At 48.2% G+C, this 20,136-nt stretch overlaps 4 protein-coding genes and 1 non-coding gene across 11 annotated transcripts; 4 read left to right on the top strand and 1 right to left on the bottom strand.

Annotated features, from left to right (window-relative positions):
- Positions 1-13: 13 nt before the first annotated feature.
- On the bottom strand, positions 14-2,249 carry LOC112889312 (probable tRNA-splicing endonuclease subunit Sen2). 3 transcript variants are annotated; one of them, XM_025955878.1, is made up of 4 exons: positions 1,791-2,249; positions 1,625-1,677; positions 1,396-1,506; positions 14-1,034 (listed from the first exon to the last, which is right to left on the bottom strand). In XM_025955878.1, the coding sequence occupies exon 4, from the start codon at positions 1,029-1,031 to the stop codon at positions 117-119; it is 915 nt and encodes a 304-aa protein (XP_025811663.1). In that variant the 5' UTR covers positions 1,032-1,034; positions 1,396-1,506; positions 1,625-1,677; positions 1,791-2,249; the 3' UTR covers positions 14-116. The 3 variants fall into 3 exon arrangements, 2 of the variants coding, with proteins under 2 accessions (XP_025811663.1, XP_025811665.1); XR_003228063.1 differs by lacking the exon at positions 14-1,034 and adding an exon at positions 1,273-1,309 and having other exon boundaries at positions 1,791-2,175; XM_025955880.1 differs by lacking the exons at positions 1,396-1,506; positions 1,625-1,677; positions 1,791-2,249 and adding an exon at positions 1,196-1,253.
- A 1,177-nt stretch (positions 2,250-3,426) lies between these two features.
- Positions 3,427-5,335, top strand: LOC112891041 (DNA-binding protein MNB1B). The gene is made up of 8 exons (XM_025957938.1): positions 3,427-3,675; positions 3,789-3,841; positions 3,960-4,070; positions 4,158-4,215; positions 4,340-4,384; positions 4,491-4,571; positions 4,661-4,774; positions 5,010-5,335. Exons 1-8 carry the CDS (start codon positions 3,442-3,444, stop codon positions 5,028-5,030), a joined length of 717 nt encoding a protein of 238 aa, XP_025813723.1. The 5' UTR covers positions 3,427-3,441; the 3' UTR covers positions 5,031-5,335.
- Positions 5,336-6,211: 876 nt separating this feature from the next.
- Positions 6,212-6,283, top strand: TRNAT-CGU. Its single transcript has one exon. It is a non-coding gene; the product is annotated as a tRNA-Thr (tRNA).
- A 143-nt stretch (positions 6,284-6,426) lies between these two features.
- LOC112889032 lies at positions 6,427-9,624 on the top strand. The gene is made up of 5 exons (XM_025955507.1): positions 6,427-6,463; positions 6,757-8,393; positions 8,504-8,603; positions 8,698-9,143; positions 9,242-9,624. Exons 1-5 carry the CDS (start codon positions 6,427-6,429, stop codon positions 9,425-9,427), a joined length of 2,406 nt encoding a protein of 801 aa, XP_025811292.1. The 3' UTR covers positions 9,428-9,624.
- Positions 9,625-14,155: 4,531 nt separating this feature from the next.
- Positions 14,156-19,977, top strand: LOC112890089 (translation initiation factor IF-2-like). 5 transcript variants are annotated; one of them, XM_025956938.1, is made up of 3 exons: positions 14,156-14,378; positions 14,472-15,736; positions 19,718-19,977. In XM_025956938.1, the coding sequence occupies exon 2, from the start codon at positions 14,593-14,595 to the stop codon at positions 15,730-15,732; it is 1,140 nt and encodes a 379-aa protein (XP_025812723.1). In that variant the 5' UTR covers positions 14,156-14,378; positions 14,472-14,592; the 3' UTR covers positions 15,733-15,736; positions 19,718-19,977. The 5 variants fall into 5 exon arrangements, with proteins under 5 accessions (XP_025812723.1, XP_025812727.1, XP_025812725.1 ...); XM_025956942.1 differs by lacking the exon at positions 19,718-19,977 and adding an exon at positions 16,462-16,476; XM_025956940.1 differs by lacking the exon at positions 19,718-19,977 and adding an exon at positions 16,414-16,428.
- Positions 19,978-20,136: the final 159 nt, after the last annotated feature.

Here is a 20,136-nt window from a genome sequence, read left to right as displayed (position 1 = left end):
ATTAGCCAGGATATCTAGAGACCTCAACGAGGGTCACAAAGTACCATCATAGGATTCAATAGGACAGAAAATTCACGTTTACCAACATGAGCATACAGAAATATTAAGCTCTTCAGTCAAAGTTTGAGCTTGTAGACAAGTAAGCTAGAAAGAATTGTAAAGCTTAGTATTACACCCCAATAGCTAAATACTACACCCTCTCTCGTATCCTCTTGTTCTTCCCTAATTGCTTCTTCTCTGCACTGTTTTTGTCTTTGCTCATCCCTGTGGGCTTCTTCTCTGCGTGGTTTGTCTTGTTGCTCACGGCACTGCTGCGGTATCCATCTGTTGATCATCCTCTCATGAACAATCAGCTGTTCCAAACAATCAGACGATCTCACCTCGCAGTTCATGGTGCTGATGGTCAGAAAAAGTAATGTCTTGGCCACACTTCCAGAAGCCCGAAGCGCGCAGAGTAGATCAGGCCACACCTTCATGCGGCCACATCGAGCACCAAACATTTTGCCTTCTGGAATTACGATTACTGCAAATTCCGAGTGAACAAGTGCTGGATGGTGACGGTAAGCTACGAAATCTGCACCGTACTGCAATCCTGACCTTACAACCCAATTCTTCAACCTAAGGTGTTCATACGCCTTGTACATCTCCGGGAATGGCTCTGAGGTGGAGGTCAAGAGATCCCACAGCTCCCCTTCACCCATCTGCTTCTTGTTCTCCGATTCAACTGTGATGCACCTGAGGGCATGGCAAAGAAAGAACATCTCCTCGGGGCCCAGCTGGAACCATAGCTTCTCATCGCCTGTATTGTCCACAGCCCGGCCAAAGGCCGCACGGTTTAGAAGTGCGGCTTGGTGTGCTCCAACTGCAAGAATCGCGTATTTGCCATCCCCTGATAAAATGGCCACAGTTTCTGCGTCTCTCAAAGAAGCCTGGAGCTCAGCAACTATCGTCGACATGGGATTGGTTGCTGCGAGAGCGGCAAAGTTCTTGCCGTCCTTGCCTTTCTTCCATCTCGGACCTGGCAAATCCATAAGCTGACGACACATTGTGAGAGTTGGGTTCGTACCAACGATTTGAAGGCAGGCAACAGTAAAATCAAATCAAGTTGGCGTTCTCGCAGATGGCCAAAAAAAAAAAATCAAGCTAACGATGTACTACTTCAGTGCGAAATTCAGACTTGTTTTTAGGAACTTACCGCAGCAACAGACTTGTAAAAATAGATCAAAAAGAAGCGAGAAAAAAATAGATCAAAAATAGATCAAAAATAGATCAAGGGTTCTTCTCCTTGAACTCCTTACGGAATTCGTCCCTAACCAAAAATAGATCAAACTACCACCCAAGAAAAAAAAGAAGCGAGAAAAAAGTTCAGCAACTAGGATCAGATCATCATCTCACATGAAGACGAAGAAGGCGCTGGGCGCCCTCTTGGGCTTGTTGGGGTCCTTGCCGGCCTTTCCCTTCCTGCCCTTGGCCGGCTTCTCCGCTCCCTTACTCTTCACGGCCAACCTGAAGAGGGGATGGGGGGAAAAAGTCAAAACCACGTCGCAACGCGTAGAAATCGAACTGTTTCGGTCGCGGCGGAACAGATCTGCCCGAAGGCGATCGAAAACATCGTGACTCTTACTTGGCGTCGGCCTTGGCGGCGCCCTTGGATTTGGCCCCCTTCGTGGCGGATTCCTGCGCAGACACCGAGGGAAACGGTCAGATCCGCGGGCGGCGGAGGGAATCCCGCTTTCAATCGGGCGGAGCGGCGTCGAATCGACGGCGAATTGGGGGGCGGGGCGGCTCACCTGGACGGGAGGCGACGCGGAGAGGGGAGGGCAAGCCTGGCGTTGGGAGGGAGGGGAAAGGGAAGGAGGAGACAGAGAGAGGCGGGCGCGGAGGGCAGGGGATAAGAAGGAGGCGCGCCCCCGAGGGGCATATCTGCGCGTAGAGGGGAGGGAGTTCACCTGGAGGCCGGAGGAGCGGAGGTCTGCAGACTTACGCTGTGCCTGTGCCTACGCGCGGAGGGAGCTGCACCCGCCGGCAGCGGCCGACGCCTCGCCGAGAGTGACGCCGTCGCCGGCAAGGACTGAGTGACTGACAGGACGTGCGCTACTGGGCTGGGCGGTTTTGCAGTCTGAGTAGAGACGGGCCGACGGCACGGCGTGGTTGGAGGTGTGAGTGGTGGAGAGGCGCCTGGATGGAGCGGGAGCACGGCCGCGGCGGCGCTGGAGCGAGCAGTGGCGGCGAGGCTGGATGGCGTTGGACGGCGGCGCGGCACAGAGGAGAGCACCCGAGCGGGGGGAACTGGGCCGTCTCTAGGGACGACGCGGGCCGTTGGGCCTCCTTGAAAATCCAACGAGTAAAAAAAGAATTATGGCCCAAATCCATTATAGGCATACACATCTTTGATTTGAGGACACAAAAAGACCCATATAGAAAAATGCATGGTTGGGTGATTGCGATTCCTTTTTCGTACATGGTTTGAACTTATCCTCCTTTTGGCTTCTCGGGGCAAATTTGCGCATTTCCAATTTTGTGCGCTGACCGCCCCTAGTACGGTTGGTGTTCTACCGCCCGCGTCGCAAGGATGAGCTTTGTACTCTCGAAAGCATTGCCCCTTTTGTATGCAGGGGCCTGTTTAGTTCGGGCCTGTAAACGAAAAAAAATTTGCGCAAAGGAATCTTACCAATTTGAAGTACTAAATGAAGTCTATTTATAAAATTTTTTGCATAGATGGGTTGTAAATCGCGAGACGAATCTAATGATGCTAATTAATCCATGATTAAGCAATAATTAGCGGATGGTTACTGTAGCATTACTGTTGCAAAATGTGGATTAAGTAGGCTCATTAGATTCGTCTCGCGATTTACAGCCCATCCATGCAAAAAGTTTTGTAAATAGACTTCATTTAGTACTTCAAATTAGCAAGATTCTTTTAGCATCTTTGCGTTTACGGTTTTTTTACGTTTTTGCGCTGTGAACTAAACAAAACAAGGCCTAGGTAAAGGATGGCCACGACCCATGGTTTAACAGCAAAAACTCAGACAAATGGGAGGCTCCGAGACCGCAAACCAGGCCAGGGTTTGCGTCGCAGAAAGCACAGCGAGAAGCACAACGCGCAGCCCCCCGCGCTCCAGCCAACCAGGCGCCCTCTCGCGGATCGGTGACGTGGCGCCCCGGAAAATATCTGGCGCCGGGCCACTGGCGCGTGGCCCCGGGGATCGCGTCCCTACCTGTCATGCGATCCGCGCGGCGCATGCACATCGCGGCAGGGCCGAAATTTTCCAGAATCCCGCCCAAGCCCCTGCCACCGCCGGTTTCGCGGAAAACACCCCCGGGTTCGGAGCATCCGCGAATACCCCCTCCACCACCTGTACGCGGGCGCCGGTAGCCCTAATCCGCGCGGTGGAGATCAGGATGACAGGTCGGACCCACCGCTGCCCGGCCCCGTGCGTCATGGAGGAGTGGATCCGCCCGGGTGAGGAAAGTTGGGCGTCGGTACGAAAATTCAAATTAGGAGTTGGCTTGGGGCCCCCGGAGGCGGGGCGGAATCGCAGATATGCCCCTCGGGGGCGCGCCTCCTTCTTATCCCCTGCCCTCCGCGCCCGCCTCTCTCCGTCTCCTCCTCCCCTTTCCCCTCCCTCCCAGCGCCAGGCTTGCCCTCCCCTCTCCGCGTCGCCTCCCGTCCAGGTGAGCCGCCCCGCCCCCCAATTCGCCGTCGATTCGACGCCGCTCCGCCCGATTGGAAGCGGGATTCCCTCCGCCGCCCGCGGATCTGACCGCTTCCCTCGGTGTCTGCGCAGGAATCCGCCATGAAGGGGGCCAAATCCAAGGGCGCCGCCAAGGCCGACGCCAAGTAAGAGTCACGACGTTTTCGATCGCCTTCGGGCAGATCTGTTCCGCCGCGACCGAAACAGTTCGATTTCTACGCGTTGCGACGTGGTTTTGACTTTTCCCCCCCATCCCCTCTTCAGGTTGGCCGTGAAGAGTAAGGGAGCGGAGAAGCCGGCCAAGGGCAGGAAGGGAAAGGCCGGCAAGGACCCCAACAAGCCCAAGAGGGCGCCCAGCGCCTTCTTCGTCTTCATGTGAGATGATGATCTGATCCTAGTTGCTTAATTTTTTTCTCGCTTCTTTTTTTTTCTTGGGTGGTGGTTTGATCTATTTTTGGTTAGGGACGAATTCCGTAAGGAGTTCAAGGAGAAGAACCCTAAAAACAAGTCTGTTGCTGCGGTAAGTTCCTAAAAATACCCAACTCTCCATTAGAGGGGCAACTTTTTTTTTCGTGACACATAATAGCAACTTTGACCTCGTGGTTAATTTATTTTTCCTATCCTCCTGGTGGAACTTTTTTCAGGTGGGGAAAGCTGCCGGTGACAGGTGGAAATCCCTGACCGATGCGGTAAGCTTCATCTACACATTACACTCACCGACTACTACTAGTTGCTGCGATTAGGTTTGACCGAAACTGTGATGATTCTTACATGTTTGGTTGCGGATTACTGCAGGACAAGGCTCCTTATGTAGCCAAGGCCAATAAACTCAAGCTTGAGTACAACAAGGCCATTGCTGCCTACAACAAGGGCGAGGTAGAAATAATACAGATTCCGCTTCGCTTTTACTCTTGTTCCTGCTGCTCCTTATTCAGTACTAACCAATCATGTGTTGGCTTTGTCAGAGCACTGCTGCCAAGAAGGCTCCTGCCAAGGAGGAAGAGGAGGAGGAAGAAGAGGAGTCTGACAAGTCAAAGTCTGAGGTCAACGATGAGGATGATGAAGAGGGTAGTGAGGAGGTATACATCTGTCAGTGATGCTGCTTAGCAAGTTTACAACCTGCATTCATTTTGTTCATCCAAGACTTTACGGTGCATGTCTTAGATTAGTACTAGGCTTCTATAGATACTATTTGATTGAATGATCTGACTAGTATAAACTCTCTTGGTAGGTTTTAAGTAGAGCTGTCAGTCCAAGTAGGCATGAATTGTTGTGTGGAGGCTTAAAACCGTTTGCATGGTGCTGTGTTTGCAGGATGAAGACGATGACGAGTAAGCTCAGGTCAAGCTGATGCTCCATTGAACAATGGAGCTGCGAATGCAAAGGCCCTGTGGCGGGAATTAAAAGGAGCCTATCCAGTCTACTAGAATTATTCAGTTTCACTTCACATCGTGATGTTTTACTTTTGTCTGTCCTATAATGGATATCGCTCCTTGTTGGCGCCACCGGCGGGCTAGTGTTTGCGCGGTGGGCACACCGGCAATCCCCGCTTGTACCTAGATTACTGTTTCCATTGTCATCGGCTAACATTGTGATAATATCAGTTTGGGTAATGTTAGATTAAGTAATCCTTGTTCTCCTGCATATCCTATCCCTGGGTGCTGCAGGGATTCGTCTCTTGTGTTGCTGCGCGGCCGTATGGGTGGTACATGAGCGCGCAGGATGGTTGGTTGGCACTACACTACACTACAGTTTGAATCTTTGGCGTGCTGTTGACTTGCAGTGGCGGTTGGTTACCCTTTGTGTGGTTGGTTGGTTTTTGATGCGCAGAATCGAGAATGGAATGGTTGTGATGTGGTCAGATCAGAAAATGCATGCTAATAATCTTCTCTATCTTTGAACACAACGTTTGATGGTTGATAGACTTGCCTAAATATTGATCATGGCAACCACACCACGGATAAGAGGGCCATTGTTATGTGGCAAATCATGGTTCATTAAGGGCCAGTTTGGTAGAGCTCCAACTGATCCTGATTCTCTATGGCAGCTGATTCTCTAAGAGAAGTGATTCTGTGGCTGAAGATGATTCTCTTTGATTCTCTAGTATAAACTTTTAAAATTAGGATGGAGAATCACTTCACAGAATCAGGAGAAGCTACTTTTTTCAGCTCCCAGTCTCTTAGTTCATTTCAGAGAATCACTCCACAGAATCAGCAAAGAATCACTTCTCTCTAAAAAACTGTTTGGCAGAGTTCTTACTGGATTCAGCAGAGAATCAGCTCTGGGAGCTCTGCCAAACCGGCCCTAATTCTAAGCTGATACTAGCACATATAAACGCTGTACGTATGCTGCAGGATCGATGGGATGGAATGAAAAAAATGTCCAACGGTGCACATCTTTATCGAAAACAGCGGAACCTTAAATCATAATACATTATCCAATCCACTCTAAACTGTAGCTGTGGGATTGCAGATATTGAAATAGTAATACGCGATTTGAGGGGCAAATTTAACCTGGCCTCCGTAGCATAGTGGCAGTGCGTTCGCTTCGTAAGCGAAAGGTCGCGAGTTCGATCCTCGCCGGGGGCTTTTCCTTTTTTTTGTTTCAGTATTCTTCGAGTTCGTGGAATCGTGCGTGCGACTACCTGTCCTCTCCCATTTTTCGTTTCGACGTGACGCCAACAATTCAGATCCCTTGAGCTGCCTGCGTCTGCCTCCTGCAATTCATACCCATGGGCAGAAGAAGCAGGAAGCAGGCGGAGAGGCAAGGTTTGTCTCGTCCTGTCTTCTCACCTCACCTGTTCAATTCAGGCACTGCCGCCTTATACATGTTCTTGGTTTCAGGTACCTACTTGGTTCATCAATTTAGCACTTGTAGCAGCACTCTCTTCCCTTGTCTCTCCATGCGAGTTAAGATCAGTGCGTCGTTTATTTTTTGTCATCTATCTCATTCTCACACAAATTGTCCGCCTGTACAGCCTGAGAATTCAGACACAAAAACAAAGGCACCATACTCGTCCTACTTATCAACTCACGTTACCAGTGTCTTTCCTACCATGCAGAATTGCAGAGGATGGTTCGTAATACTAATAATAAGCCATCCAGAGAGGGAAAGATACCCATCCAGCCGCCCAATGTCATTGCTCGTCTCATGGGCGTCGACGCCATCCCGACGCCGGCACCAAAGCCTGCAGCAATCATCCAACCGCATCGCCTCAAACCACCTGCCACAGCTGAGATCAAGGTCGTCTCGCCTCGCTCCGCGCCATTCAAGCAAGCCAGGTGCAGCAGCCTGCTGTCGTACCACAGCCGCAATGGAGGAGATTCCGGTTCCAGGCGTTGTCTGAAGAAGACGAGGGTGCCCGGAGGATCACGCTCGCGCCAGCGCCGTCATCCCCAGGAGGACCTGCTCCAGAAGATCAAGCAGGATTTCCAGGCATGGCAGACATCCAAAGCACTGGACGATTGCTTAGCTACTACTGTTGCAGCGTTTGGGAATACTCCTAGCAAGGATCTGGAAAGTAGGTGCATCCAGATGATCGCACAGGAGAACCTGCGCAAGCAAAAGATGGCAAGATATGGTTTTGCAAACAGCAAGGCAATGGAGAATGAGAATTCACTGAAAAATGTTACAGCGTTTGGGAACAATAAGGTTGTAGTTGCCGCTGAAGAGAAGGTCACTACAGTACTGAGAGCAAGTCCCTGTGCTGCAGCATCAGAAAATTCCGGAGATTTTGAGGCAGGCAAGGACGGACATGACCACAGCGCAACTGATGAAGAGTTGCTGCGGTCACGGACGCCGATACTGCTCCTCAAGCCTCGCTCCGATGGTCAGGGACCGTTGTTTGGTGTGCCAAAGGCGAAGAGGGATGGCAACATGGCCAGGATTCTTCAGGAGGTAAAGGAGATGCTTCAGAAAGAGCTCAAAGCGAACGATACGACTGAGCTCAACGCAGTAACTTGCTGGGGAACTGAGGCAACGCAAATCTCTCGCGACATCGCAAAGCAGACCAAAGAAACTGTCACCAAGGACCATGGTAAAAGACTCTTCCGGTCAGAGTCCTTCCGCGGTTTCAGAAGCGACCGCAAACGCAAGGAAGCTACTACAAAAAATGCATCTCCGGAGCATGTCAGGATAGTCGCGAGGAACATCCTTGCTCACAGGCTCAAGAGTGTCATATCAATAACCGAAACAGTGTCATCACCGAATAAAGACGATGAAGAATCAATGAGTTCCTGCTCGATCATTAGCAGAGAAAGGGTCAGGTCATTGGCAGATGTATCTCCGTCAGGCATTAATGGACTACTAGGCGAGCAAAGTTTCAGGAGCGAGTGCCTGATGAAGCACAAGGATGACCGTGCGTCCCCAGCACGGGCACTGTTCCGATCGTTCTCTGCACCGGAGTTGGGCTTCTCCCTAGGTAGGCTGTTTGGGGATGGCAGTGTGAGGAGCGCCACGCATGAAGCTTCAGAAGGTGCTGCATCGATGACAAGCAAGAACAATACTCCTTTTGGCTTCATCAGGGGGGCGGTCTCAAGCCTGAGGCACAGCTTCAGCCTTAGAAGGAATCTGTTCAGGAGGAAGACGCATTGGTCGAAAAAGACGTCTCTTGGTCTTGGGGAGCTCCACCCTCAGATGGCCATCGGCACGACGCCTTCGCCTCCTGAAACTACTTTCAACCTCTTCAAGGTTGCGCAGGCAAGTAATATATCAACAAACAGGATACCCCTTGCTTGGTAGGAACTGTGACTGTTTCACCCAGAGAACATGGGCTGATTGAAATTCTGTTGCTTTTGGCTTGCTGTTAGGCTAATCTCACCGAGTTGCCTCCTAGCCCAGTATCCAAACTGGAGGTTGTAGGCCACAGTTGCCGCCATTTCTTCAACGACTTGAACTGCACCTTGCCAGGTACGACAGGCTTCAAGGCTGCAAAACCACATACGGTGATTTATGCTACATTTTGTTTGAAAACTTTATAGCTTTTGAACCTAATCTTTTGCAGAACTGAGCCCAAAATGTCTGTCAGAATTTGAGGCACCTGCCAGTGAATTGTCATACAGGACGGAAATTACTGTTGAAACAGCGTGCAACCTCGACAAGGCCTACGTCAGAGAGATCCTTGTTGCTGCTGGCTTATACGACGATGGGTCACTGGACAACAAGGGCAATGCAAGGGTGGACTCGATGGCGAGACCGATCTGCGACGACATCTTCGAGGAGGTAGAGGACATCTACTACTACCGCGGCAAGTATTGCGATGATGGCATTGCCATGTACAGCGACGCTGGAGGAAACGCAACGGATCACAGGATGCTGTTCGACCTTGCCAACGAAGCACTGCAGAGCTTGGTGCAGGGTGCGAAAACCGGTTCCTCGCTACGGCAATGGGTCATTGACAGTACTGGTGTGTCGAGAGGGATGAGGCTGGTAGATGATGTGTGGCAGCGGGTCAGTGATCTCGACGAAATAATGGGCATGCATGTTCTATAGTGGAATGTTATTTTTTTTTATTTTTTGACCAGAGCTCTGTTTCACTCAAATTTCAGGTGCAAACGCTAAGGAACCCCCAAATGCAGGAAATGCAGACAATAGATAGCATGGTGGCATATGAAATCCGGAATTCTGCATGGGCTGAGGTTTTGTACGAGGATGCCTATGTTGTTGGGAGGAAGATTGAACGTGCCATCTTCGATGAACTGATTGAAGACCTTCTCATAGAGGTTTTCATCTGACAAAACCAAGCAGATGCTTACATCGACAAGCGACTTGAGCTGCAAATTTCAATGCAAAAGTTGCATGTCTTGGAAATTCAGCACCTTACTATATATAAGTTTTCTTTTTGTATTTACTAAAGAGAAGTATCCCTCAATAGAGAAATTATCTGAGAGTTTGACACTCCAATAAGCACAGTAGAAACTGTTAGAAATGAAATTGTAGAGACAAGAGTGCTCCCAATAAGAGCTGTGAAAATAGTGAATTAGCAATTTTCTCATTGATGTCAAGATCCCTTATATAGGGAGATTACAAACACACTAATTCTGGGTATTAGTGTAGTACATAATTCTCTTTGTAACAGCAGCAATAACGTGGATTCATGGCCTTAACCATGGCCTTAACTCCATGTCTGTTGCTCACTCCATGGCTGCTGCATTGACGAGGATAAATAAAGATGTTTTGTAATACTTCCCCTTTTGACCGAGGCTATCTTGAGATTAACATGTCCTTTAATTTCTTTAAAAAATCCTATGGGAAAAAATAGGAATAATTTGATTTGTGATTACTCTATCATGAACCAGCAAGATTTAAGGAGTAATCCATGCCTTGTTTTATCTCTAGAAAAACCCCTGTAGGGAATATATGAGATACGGCATATGCTTGCATCAATCATTGTCTCGTTAAAAACTTTGTATGAGAAAATCTGATGGTAAAAACTCATAAAAGAAAATAGTACAATGTGAAGCGTCTAACAAGATCCATCATTCAGAGGGTCTCCCCATAAAGCTTGCAAGTCTCTGAGCTGTTTCATACCAATCCCTTTAACATATTTCTCGAATATGGAAGTAGGTAGGGATTTGGTGAAGAGATCTGCCAGATTATCATAAGACTTTGTCTATAAAATGTTTATTTCTCCACTTTGCTGAAGCTCATGGGGATAAAACAACTTAGAAGCAATATGTTGGGTGATATTGCTCTTGATGTAGTCTGTCTGCATATTTATCATACAAGCAGCATTATCTTCATAGATAATGGTAGGTGATTCTGAGGAACCAATACCACAAGGTTGTTCAATGTGGTTTATTATTCTGCGGAGCCACACGCATTCACATGATGCTTCAAATAGTGCAATGATTTCAGAATGATTTGCGGAGGTAGTTACTAATGTTTGTTTAGATGACTTCCATAATATGGCAGTTCCTTCATGAAGGAATACAAAACCTGTTCGTGATCTCAGACAAATAGTCTGCATTAGTGTATCCAACCAAGTTAGAATTATCAGTTTTCTGAAAGAATAAGCCAAGATCCTTAGTACCATTTAGATATCTAAGGATTTGTTTTGCTCCGGTCCAATGACGCTTAGTTGGGGTAATGAAGGGCAGGATACTTTGGGACTCGTCCTCTTGTTGAGGTTGGACTGGGAGGATGTATTGTGGGTTCTATGGTCGAGGGTTGTAGTGGTTTGGGTTATGCCATCCTGGTTGAGAGTTGTGCCTCATCATTTTTCTCATTTCTACCCTCTTCTTGTGATCTGCGTTGGATCTTGCATACTTTTCCATCTCTGCATATAACTCTCGAAGAATTGTTGGAGATTCTCTTGACAATGAGATGCTAGTGGCCCTGGCAGTAAACCTTCGATGCATTTTTTGATTGCCATGCGCTCTGGAAAGTTTAGGGTTTGTGCCTTCTTCTGGACAAACCTTTAGAAGTAGTCATAGAGTGGTTCTTTGTCCTGCTGGAGGTATCGGAATTTATCGGCTGTGGATGAGTCATCCCTCCTGAACCACTAGAAATCTTGTCTGAGTTTGTTTTTGAGATCACACCAGCTCGTGATGGACCTTGGTGGTAGATAGGAGTACCAGGTAGTGATTGGACCTTCGCAAGCCACGATGAATGACTTAGCCATGATGGAATCATCCACTCTAGCAGATGCAATTGTGACTTCATATGTCATAAGGAATTAGGTTGAGTCTACAGAGCCGTTGTATTTTGGAAGCTGGAGAGGCTTGTAGCCTTGCGGCCATGGAACTTGCTACAGGGTCATCGACAGTGGTGAACTAGGATCGAATGCTTGTGGTGGGGGTGATGGTCGGTGGGTTTTTATTTGGAAACGATCTTCGTGATGATGGTACACTTCATGGTAGGGGCTATGGTTTTCTATGTAGTGGTTTGTGGTTTGGTTATCGGAAGGTATTTCCTCTTGTTCAAACTCTTATTGAGCTCTACGAAGGTTATCGAGCTCTGCTTGCATCTCTGCTAGCTTGCGCTTGGCATCAGCCAGCTGCTTGGCCACTTGGGCTTCTTTTCTCTTAGCCGCTACTTGAGTGCTAATTTTACCATTTGCTTTCTCCACGGCTTTGAGTTGTGCTGGAACCTCCATCAGTGTGGGCTCTACTACTGGTTCTTGTGGAGCAGTATCTTCGAGGGTCTTAGTTCTGGGCTCTGAGGGTTTGGCCTTGCATCAGAGGTAGAGTTTCCTCATTCGGACGGCTAGTGTTTGGTGCCATTGGCTCAAGCTTAGTGATTGTCTCGGAACTCATGGTCTTCTTCTTTGGTGGTGCCATAGAAGTTTTTCTTTTGTCGAGATGAGAACACAGTGGGCGTCTCTGTTAGGATCCGAAGGATATTTTCCAAATAGAAAAATGATAATGGTTTTCTGAGTCAACGGAATAACTTTATATGCGCTCTCAAAATCTTAAAAGTTCATCCCGATTACCGTAAAAGGTGGGGGTATTTATACCCCCTACCTTCGTTACATAGTACAAAAATACCCCTACCTACCCCGAATATCCGTAGGATATTCTGGTTTTTGGGTCACTTCCGGACGTTGGCGTGTACAAGTTGTTCACTAGAAGGTAATCAGGCTTCCCATGTGTTATCGAAGGTTCCATGAAACCTTCGATCCGTCGTTCGAGGTCTTGGCATCGTCGAAGGTTGTGCAAATGATTCCTTCGTCGCCTAGAAGTCGGCCTTAGCCTCCGATGTGCTCGTCACAGGTCCAAGCGGTTGGTCCATCCTTGCCGATGGTCACAATGTAACATTCGCACGTTCAGCTAGGCGCAAACCTTCGACCATCACTGAAAGGGCTAGTCCTGCAAGACAAATCAAAAACCATGTAATACCTTTTAAACCATCCAAAGGTTTCACGAAACCTTCGGCATAACCTTCGGTGAGACCCTGTCGGGGATGGCGATCCCCAACAATAAGGGCGTCCGCATTCGCGTCGGTGTGGCCGTAGAATTCCTCTAGCAGCCTTCTGACATGGCCGAGCTTCTTGGCTCTTCTTCCTTATCCAGCTCGAACCAGGCAGATGGAAGCCGCAGGAGGAGACTGAAGAGGCCCCGGGTGTGCATGTAGATGTGAGCAGCTGGAGCTGTCGCCGCCGGCGTGGCGTGCGGCGGACGATCCACCCCCCACCTCCATCCCTCGGCTCATCTACAGATGGGATGGAATTCAGTTGGAGAACATCCAATTAGAATAGAAAAGAAACGCGCCGTTGACCCGACTTTTTGGGCCGTAGCATCGCCTTTCTTTCGGTGGCCGTTGGAAAGCCCGGTCCGTGTGGGGCCCACCCACCGACCGGTCTTGCCCCACCTGCGTCCATCGATCTCCACCACCAGCCTATTATTCATCTCGGCCCAAAATAGTCCAAAATAGCCTCCAAAAAAAATACCAACCAACTTATACAGAGACTGAAAGGAAAAAAAAGAGGGTCATATTTACCTCCAAACCTTATTATTGTCTTAGCTCGAGATTCCACCCTACTCGTAGTATATCAGACATAAATCATTAGTTCACTAAAACCAGGTATTTTGTCTCCTCCACTCCATTTGAACCAGATTTATATCATAGTATGTCAACTACAAAAACCGGAGTGTTTTCTCTTAACTCCATTTGACTGGATTTAAGATGACGTGGCGCCAATTTTGATGGATGACGGTAAATGGTTAACATATATGGGATTGTACCACTTCTTTCATCATCCTTTGTTGGTCTCTTCATGGGCTCAACTGCAGTACAAGGATTATAGCTGTTGCTGGCGAGAGCATTTGTCAAGAGAGAGCCGCAAGCTACAGAAGGTCGGCACCAAGAAGCTTTTAGTGATCAAGATGTCATTGTCACCGGATCAAACCTTGGGGATCCTCTTCAGACGACTCATAGGTAGTGATTTGGTTATGCAAAGCCACGGTGAATACGATTGGCGATGTTATTGCGTGTGTTGCAGCGGAGAAACAAATTACCTGTTACTCACGGATCCAGCCTAAACGAAATTCATGAATCTCAAAACATGCAATGAGCTCATCATAGTGTGGTTGCCCTAGTTCGTAGCTCCATTAATCAGAAGCAACCATATTATTAGTAGCGTCTCTGCTGGTAACCCATTGACCATACTATACTTGATTAGGTTCATTCCTATCCATTCGTGTTGTCCCTCATCATGGGTACTCATTTCTCATGTAATCAATTTTTACAAAAGATAAGTAGTTATTTTTCACTATGAAAAATATAATTACTTCTTGGTGCATAATTATTTCTTATTGGAGGGTGGTATAGCATGAGTTATTATTTTTGAATAATGTATGTGTATATTATGAATTGTTGATTAAGTTGCTTTTGCTTATGGGTTTGATATTTGGAATAACATACAGACAGACAGTTCCGATGAAACCTGAAAGAGAGGATGGGGCGTCTCCATCTTTTTTATGTGTTTGTGCCGGAAAACTGGAGCAGCAATCCAATTCCAATGCTTGGTGAAAAGAAAAGAAAAGAAAAGAAAAGAAAAAACTGTGGCTCTCAAGCCTGATCTGTTCCTCCACCTCCACCACCCTCCTGTTGGTGTTGCCTTGGGTTTTGGGGGATCCCCTCGTCGCCTCTTCTTCCTCCTCCCTCACAGGTCGCAACGCCGGACTTACCTACAAAATCCACTCCAATTACCCGCCGATCTTTGTCCGGCCCGCGCACCCCCAGGTAGGGTTTCTCTCCCCCTCCACTCCTATTCCTAATTCGACGCAGATTTCGATGCTTCTGATGCTAAAGCAATCATTTTTATTTGCCTGCTAGGCTAGGACCTCGCCTCACCTTTGCTTGGTTCGGGATGGGAGCACAGATTTAGCTGTTTCCATCGGCGGCTGCGTTCGATCTTGCGGTGCATCGGCGAGATGATTTGAATTGTGATCTGGAAATGGAGCCGTCGGATCTGAACACCCACCTGCCACCGCGGAAGCGGCTGCTGGCCGGGCTCAGGACGGCGGCCACCGCCTGCGACGCTGCCGACCCCCTCCCGTCCCCGCTCGCCTCCGGCGATCTCGCCGCCCGCCTCCGCGAGATGGCGCTCGCCGCCAACGCCTCGGGCTCCTCGCCAGAGGAAATGATCGAGGCTGCGAGGGCGGCTGCTGAAGCCGCTGCCGATGCGGCCGCGGCCGCCCGCGCCGCCGCCGCGGAGAAGGCGGCCGTGGCCGCCAAGGCTAGGGCAGCTGCGCGGGCTGCTATGGAGTTCCTCGACTCCTTTTCCAGGACCGGCGCGTCCAGGAATGGCCTCCAGTTCAAGGTCAAGTCGAGGAAGAAGCATGTCCAGGTCAAGATGTTGTACAGGCCCAATGGAACCCTGGGGGATGCTCCCAAGCCTAGGAGACGCAAGCAGTCCGACGAAGAGATCGCACGCAATTTGCACCGTGCCATGAATAGCTCGCCAAGGATCTCTCACACTGGACCACCCAAGAGACCTCGTGGCACCGTTGGTGATGGCAAAGACGGAGCTGCCCCCGGTGATGGTAACGGTGAGGGTGGCGGCAATGCTTGCAATGGTTCTTCAACTCATGCGCCAATTGAGGCTGGTGGCGGCTTACCTAATGGATGCTCTGAGGGGAAATCTAGTGAGACAACTGTTCCATTGTTCAAGCATGAGGATCGTGGCGATGACCCATCTAAGCATGCTGCGAAGAGTAGCGGCAATGCTGCTGATAACGGGGTTGGGGCTGGAAACTTGAGCGCCGGCCGAAAAGTGAAGATCAGGAGGAAGGAACTCCTCCTGAACCAACATAACAATAAAGAAACAGAAGAGCCCAGAGAAACAGAACCCTCTGTACAAGTGCAACCTATAGGACAGGATGAATCAAAGTTGAATGGAAATGGAACAGAAAAGCATGGGAGTCCAACATATGCAAAGGCCCCAGGTGATGGTGTGGCGCCGATGAAGATTACATCTGTATGGAAGTTCAAGAAGTTAAAAACGTCACACTGTTCCTCTGATAGCAAGGTGTTGCACAACGTGTGCTCCTCTCCTACAGCAGCCGAAACTTCAGCTTCGGTGAAAGCTGATTAGTGAGGTACCATAGCGTATAGTCGGCAGATGCTTGTCTTAGCTATGCTTGTTGTGAGATTTTTGTATGTTGAAGTGGTTATTCGGACGAAGAGGGAGAGGAGGTAAATCTCTCTCGGTAGATCTCGCCTTTGCTTTGATTTTTAATACAAATGTGCTTGTTTTATGGTATATAAGTGACAGGGTATTTCTACCGGTATTGTTTCTGTTCCACTCTTCCCATTTGATGTCATTAGTAATAGGGGGTTTGACAAACCCATTTAGTTGTACCTGTTATGCATATCATCATTCTAATAAATGTCATGTTGTAACCAATGGTATTCAGATACTGAAGGTTTAGTAGCTGCTGCCTTCTCTGGGCAAATGATTCCTTTGCTCCCTTGTGATTATGGTGTAAATGTTGGTAACTACTGGTGAACACGATTGCTTTGTTATGTCAGAATTAGAAGTGATCTGGTATCAAAGGAATATAGTAGACAATAAATAAGACTTTCATGATTGATGTGTGAGCCTGTTTTCCCTGCTTCTTACATCATAACTTTAACAGCTACTATGATCTTAATGTGCATCCAAGTGAAGAAATTTGATTAAATTGTGACTGTCTTCTTAGCTTTGGTCGACTGCTGTTGATGTTATTTCCCAAATGCTTAACCATTTTCTGGTATCCTTTTCATTTTGTTAAAGGAACTCCCCGTCTGTTACTTTGGATGAATGACACTGCTCCCTCCGCAGATGATGCTATCTATCGTCCATGGATATATATTTCTGTGCTGTGCTGTGCTGTATGTCATCCGCTCAGGGGCGCGTCGTATCGTGATCCGGGTACGATGATAAGTGAGCAAGGGTCGGGTTGTCGCAGCCTCTGTGGCGCGCTACATCTGCGTCCGGGTGTAGTGAAAAATGAGCAAGCGTCTTCGCATCTCTCTCGACGGGTGCGAAGGATAAGGAAGCTAGTCGAGCTAACTAGGATTCGTTTAGGTAGTTGGAACGTAGGGTCTCTAACAGTTAAGTTAAGAGAACTAGTCGATGTAGTAATTAGGAGGCGTGTAAATATTCTATGCGTGCAGGAGACTAAATGGAAGGGCCAGAAGGTAAAGGAGGTGGAGGGTTCTGGCTTCAAGCTTTGGTACACGGGGATTACTTCGGGTAGGAATGGTGTAGGCATCTTGATCGATAAGAGTCTTAAGGATAGAGTTGTAGATGTTAGGAGGCAAGGCGACCGGATTATTCTAGTGCGGTTGGTCATTGGAGATTTGGTTCTGAATGTGATAAGTGCCTATGCCCCTCAGATAGGTCTTAGTGAGAGCTCTAAAAGTCAGTTTTGGGAAGACCTTGATAGCATGGTTAGTACCGTGCCTATCAGTGAGAAGCTCTTCATAGGAGGAGACCTCAATGGCCACGTGGGTGCGACTAATGTAGGATATGAGCGAGTACACGGGGGTTTCGGATATGGTAGTAGGAACAAGGGGGGGATGTTTTGAATTTTGCGTTGGCCTACGACCTGCTGTTAGCGAATACCCTCTTTAGAAAGAGGGAGTCCCATCTAGTGACCTTCCATAATGGACAATACTCGAGCCAAATTGACTTTATCCTTGCTAGGAGAGAGGATAGATGTGCCTGCTTAGATTGTAAGGTGATACCTGGGGAGTGTGTTGTCCCCCAACACAAGCTTGTGGTGGCGGATTTTTGTTTTCGGGTACGTGCCCACCGGGACAAACGTGCCAAGATTGCGAGAACGAAGTGGTGGAAGCTTAGAGGGGAAGAGGCACAAACGTTTAAGGAGAGGATGCTAGGCGAGGGGCCTTGGGAAGAAGAAGCAGATGTAGATGATATATGGCTAAAGATGGCGACATATGTTCGAAAGGTGGCCTCAGAAGTGTCTGGTGTGAGTAGGGGAGGCAAGCAGGAAGTGAAAGAGACTTGGTGATGGAATGACGAGGTGCAAAGGGCTATTAAGGAGAAGAAGGAGTGTTTCAAACGCCTTCACCTCGACAAGAGCGCAACAACATCGAGGGCTATAGACTAGCGAAGAGGTCTGGAAAGCGAGCTGTAAGTGTAGCGAAAGGTCAGGCTTTTGATGACCTTTATCAACGGCTAGGTAAGAAGGAAGGAGAGAAGGATATTTATAGGATCACTAGGACCCGCGAGAGGAAGACAAGAGATATAAATCAAATCAAATGCATCAAGGATGGGACAGATCGACTTCTGGTGAAGGATGAGGAGATCAAGAACAGATGGCGAGAATACTTCGACAAGTTGTTTAATGGGGAAAATGAGGGTCCTACCTTTGAGTTGGATGACTCATTTGATGATACCAATAGACGCTTTGTGAGGAGGATTCAGGAGGCAGAGATCGGGGAGGCTTTGAAGAAGATGAAGGGAGGTAAAGCGATGGGTCCTGATGGCATCCCCATTGAGGTGTGGAGATGCCTGGGCGAGAGGGCGGTAGTATGGTTAACTAAGCTTTTTAACCTAATTTTCCGGTCAAACAAGATGCCGGAGGAATGGAGAAGAAGTATATTAGTACCGATCTTCAAGAACAAGGGAGATGTTCAAAGTTGTACTAACTACCGGGGGATTAAGCTGATGAGCCATACGATGAAGCTTTGGGAGAGGGTTATCGAGCATCGCCTAAGAAGATTGACAAGGGTGACCCAAAACCAGTTTTGGTTCATGCCTGGGAGGTCGACCATGGAGGCGATTTTCTTAGTACGACAGTTGATGGGGAGATATAGAGAGGAGAAGAAGGACTTACACATAGTCTTTATTGACCTAGAGAAGGCGTATGATAAAGTACCGAGAGACGTCATGTGGTGGGCTTTGGAAAAATACAAAGTCCCAACTAAGTATATTACCCTCATCAAGGATATGTACAAGAATGTGATGACTTGTGTTCGAACATGTGATGGCGATACCAGTGACTTTTCAATTAAAATAGGACTACATCAGGGGTCAGCATTGAGCCCTTATCTATTTGCTTTGGTGATGGATGAGGTCACAAGGGTCATACAGGGTGATATCCCTTGGTGTATGCTCTTTGCTGATGATGTGTGCTAGTTGACGAGAGTAGCGCAGGGATTAATATGAAGTTAGAGCTGTGGAGATACATGTTAGAGTCGAGGGGGTTCAGACTGAGTAGGACCAAGACCGAGTATATGATGTGCGACTTTAGCCCGACTAGGCATGAGGATGGGGACGTTAGCCTCGAAGGTCAAGTGATGGCCAAGAAGGATACTTTTCGGTATCTAGGATGAATGCTTCAGAAAGATGGAGACATTGATGAAGATGTTAAGCATAGAATTTTGGCCGGTTGGTTGAAGTGGCGGCAGGCTTCTGGCGTTCTCTGTGACAAGAAGGTGCCGCAGGGGCTAAAAGGTAAGTTCTATAGGACGGCGATTCGCCCGGCGATGCTATACGGTGCTAAATGTTGGCCTATAAAAAGGCGACATGTCCAGCAACTGAGTGTAGCAGAGATGCGTACGCTGCGTTGGTTCTGCGGGCCTACAAGAAGGGATAGAGTCCGGAACGAAGAGATTCGAGATAGGGTCGGGGTGGCACCTATCGAGGAGAAGTTGATTCAACATCGGTTGAGATGGTTTGGACATGTACAATGGAGGCCTCCCGAGGCGCCGGTGCGTAGTGGAGTTTTAAAGCGGGACGATAATGTAAAGAGAGGTAGAGGTAGACCTAGACTAAATTGGGACGAGACGGTTAAAAGAGACCTTAAGGAGTAAAATATCGCTAAGGAATTAGCTATGGATAGGAGCGCTTGGAGATTAGCAATTAACGTACCTGAACTTTTTTACTTTTTGTTTAACCCCTAACTCTTCCTTTGTCCTGTGCCCTTTTTATGTTTTTTATTCTTGTTTTCTGTGGGTTTCATCTCTAGCCTACCCCAACTTGCTTGGGACAAAAGGCTAAATTGTTGTTGCTGCTGCTGCTGTGCTGTGCTATGCTGTGTTTTCATGCATTCTTTCATGTTTGACAGAAAAGGAAGCCGGACGATGGCCTATGGCTCCTTGTTTGCTGCTGATTCTGCTCTTGAGACTTGAGACGGAAGAGTTAGTTGGTCTGTTGACCTAAGTCCTGGCTGGGTGAAACTTGAAAGCATGCACCTCCGTAGCAGGGAAAGTGTTTTGACTGACCATGCAACGCATGTGTTGGGCTTGTCCAATCAAAATCCCTAGCCATGCATGTGTATTCAAGTTGGTTTTAAGAGAAGCATATATACCTGCGCGTGCATGCATGCATATTGGCCCCAATGAGCGAGGACGCGTCAGCACGTGTAAACATTTGTCGTACATGGAGTAGTAACTGTAATTAAGGCTAGTTTATTTGGTAAACCATGCATCTCCTTATGGATTGAACTAGTTTCCCCCTTAATCCCCAAGTCTCTTGAGTCAATAT

This window comes from Panicum hallii, chromosome 4 (genome assembly GCF_002211085.1).
Source record: "Panicum hallii strain FIL2 chromosome 4, PHallii_v3.1, whole genome shotgun sequence".
NCBI lineage: Eukaryota > Viridiplantae > Streptophyta > Magnoliopsida > Poales > Poaceae > Panicum > Panicum hallii.
The sequence above is the reverse complement of the archived record's forward strand: the minus strand, read 5'-3'. Positions and strand labels throughout refer to the sequence as shown.

Excerpts from the sequence above, each read along its gene's own strand:
- LOC112889312 (XM_025955878.1), bottom strand. The coding sequence starts at position 1,031 with ATGGATTTGCCAGGTCCGAGATGGAAGAAAGGCAAGGACGGCAAGAAC.
- LOC112891041 (XM_025957938.1), top strand. The coding sequence starts at position 3,442 with ATGGAGGAGTGGATCCGCCCGGGTGAGGAAAGTTGGGCGTCGGTACGA. Across the intron at positions 3,676-3,788 it reads CCGCGTCGCCTCCCGTCCAG|GAATCCGCCATGAAGGGGGC; the intron begins GTGAGCCGCCCC and ends GTGTCTGCGCAG. Across the intron at positions 4,572-4,660 it reads CTGCCTACAACAAGGGCGAG|AGCACTGCTGCCAAGAAGGC; the intron begins GTAGAAATAATA and ends TGGCTTTGTCAG.
- LOC112889032 (XM_025955507.1), top strand. The coding sequence starts at position 6,427 with ATGGGCAGAAGAAGCAGGAAGCAGGCGGAGAGGCAAG. Across the intron at positions 6,464-6,756 it reads GAAGCAGGCGGAGAGGCAAG|AATTGCAGAGGATGGTTCGT; the intron begins GTTTGTCTCGTC and ends CCTACCATGCAG. Across the intron at positions 9,144-9,241 it reads TAGATGATGTGTGGCAGCGG|GTGCAAACGCTAAGGAACCC; the intron begins GTCAGTGATCTC and ends CTCAAATTTCAG.
- LOC112890089 (XM_025956938.1), top strand. The coding sequence starts at position 14,593 with ATGGAGCCGTCGGATCTGAACACCCACCTGCCACCGCGGAAGCGGCTG.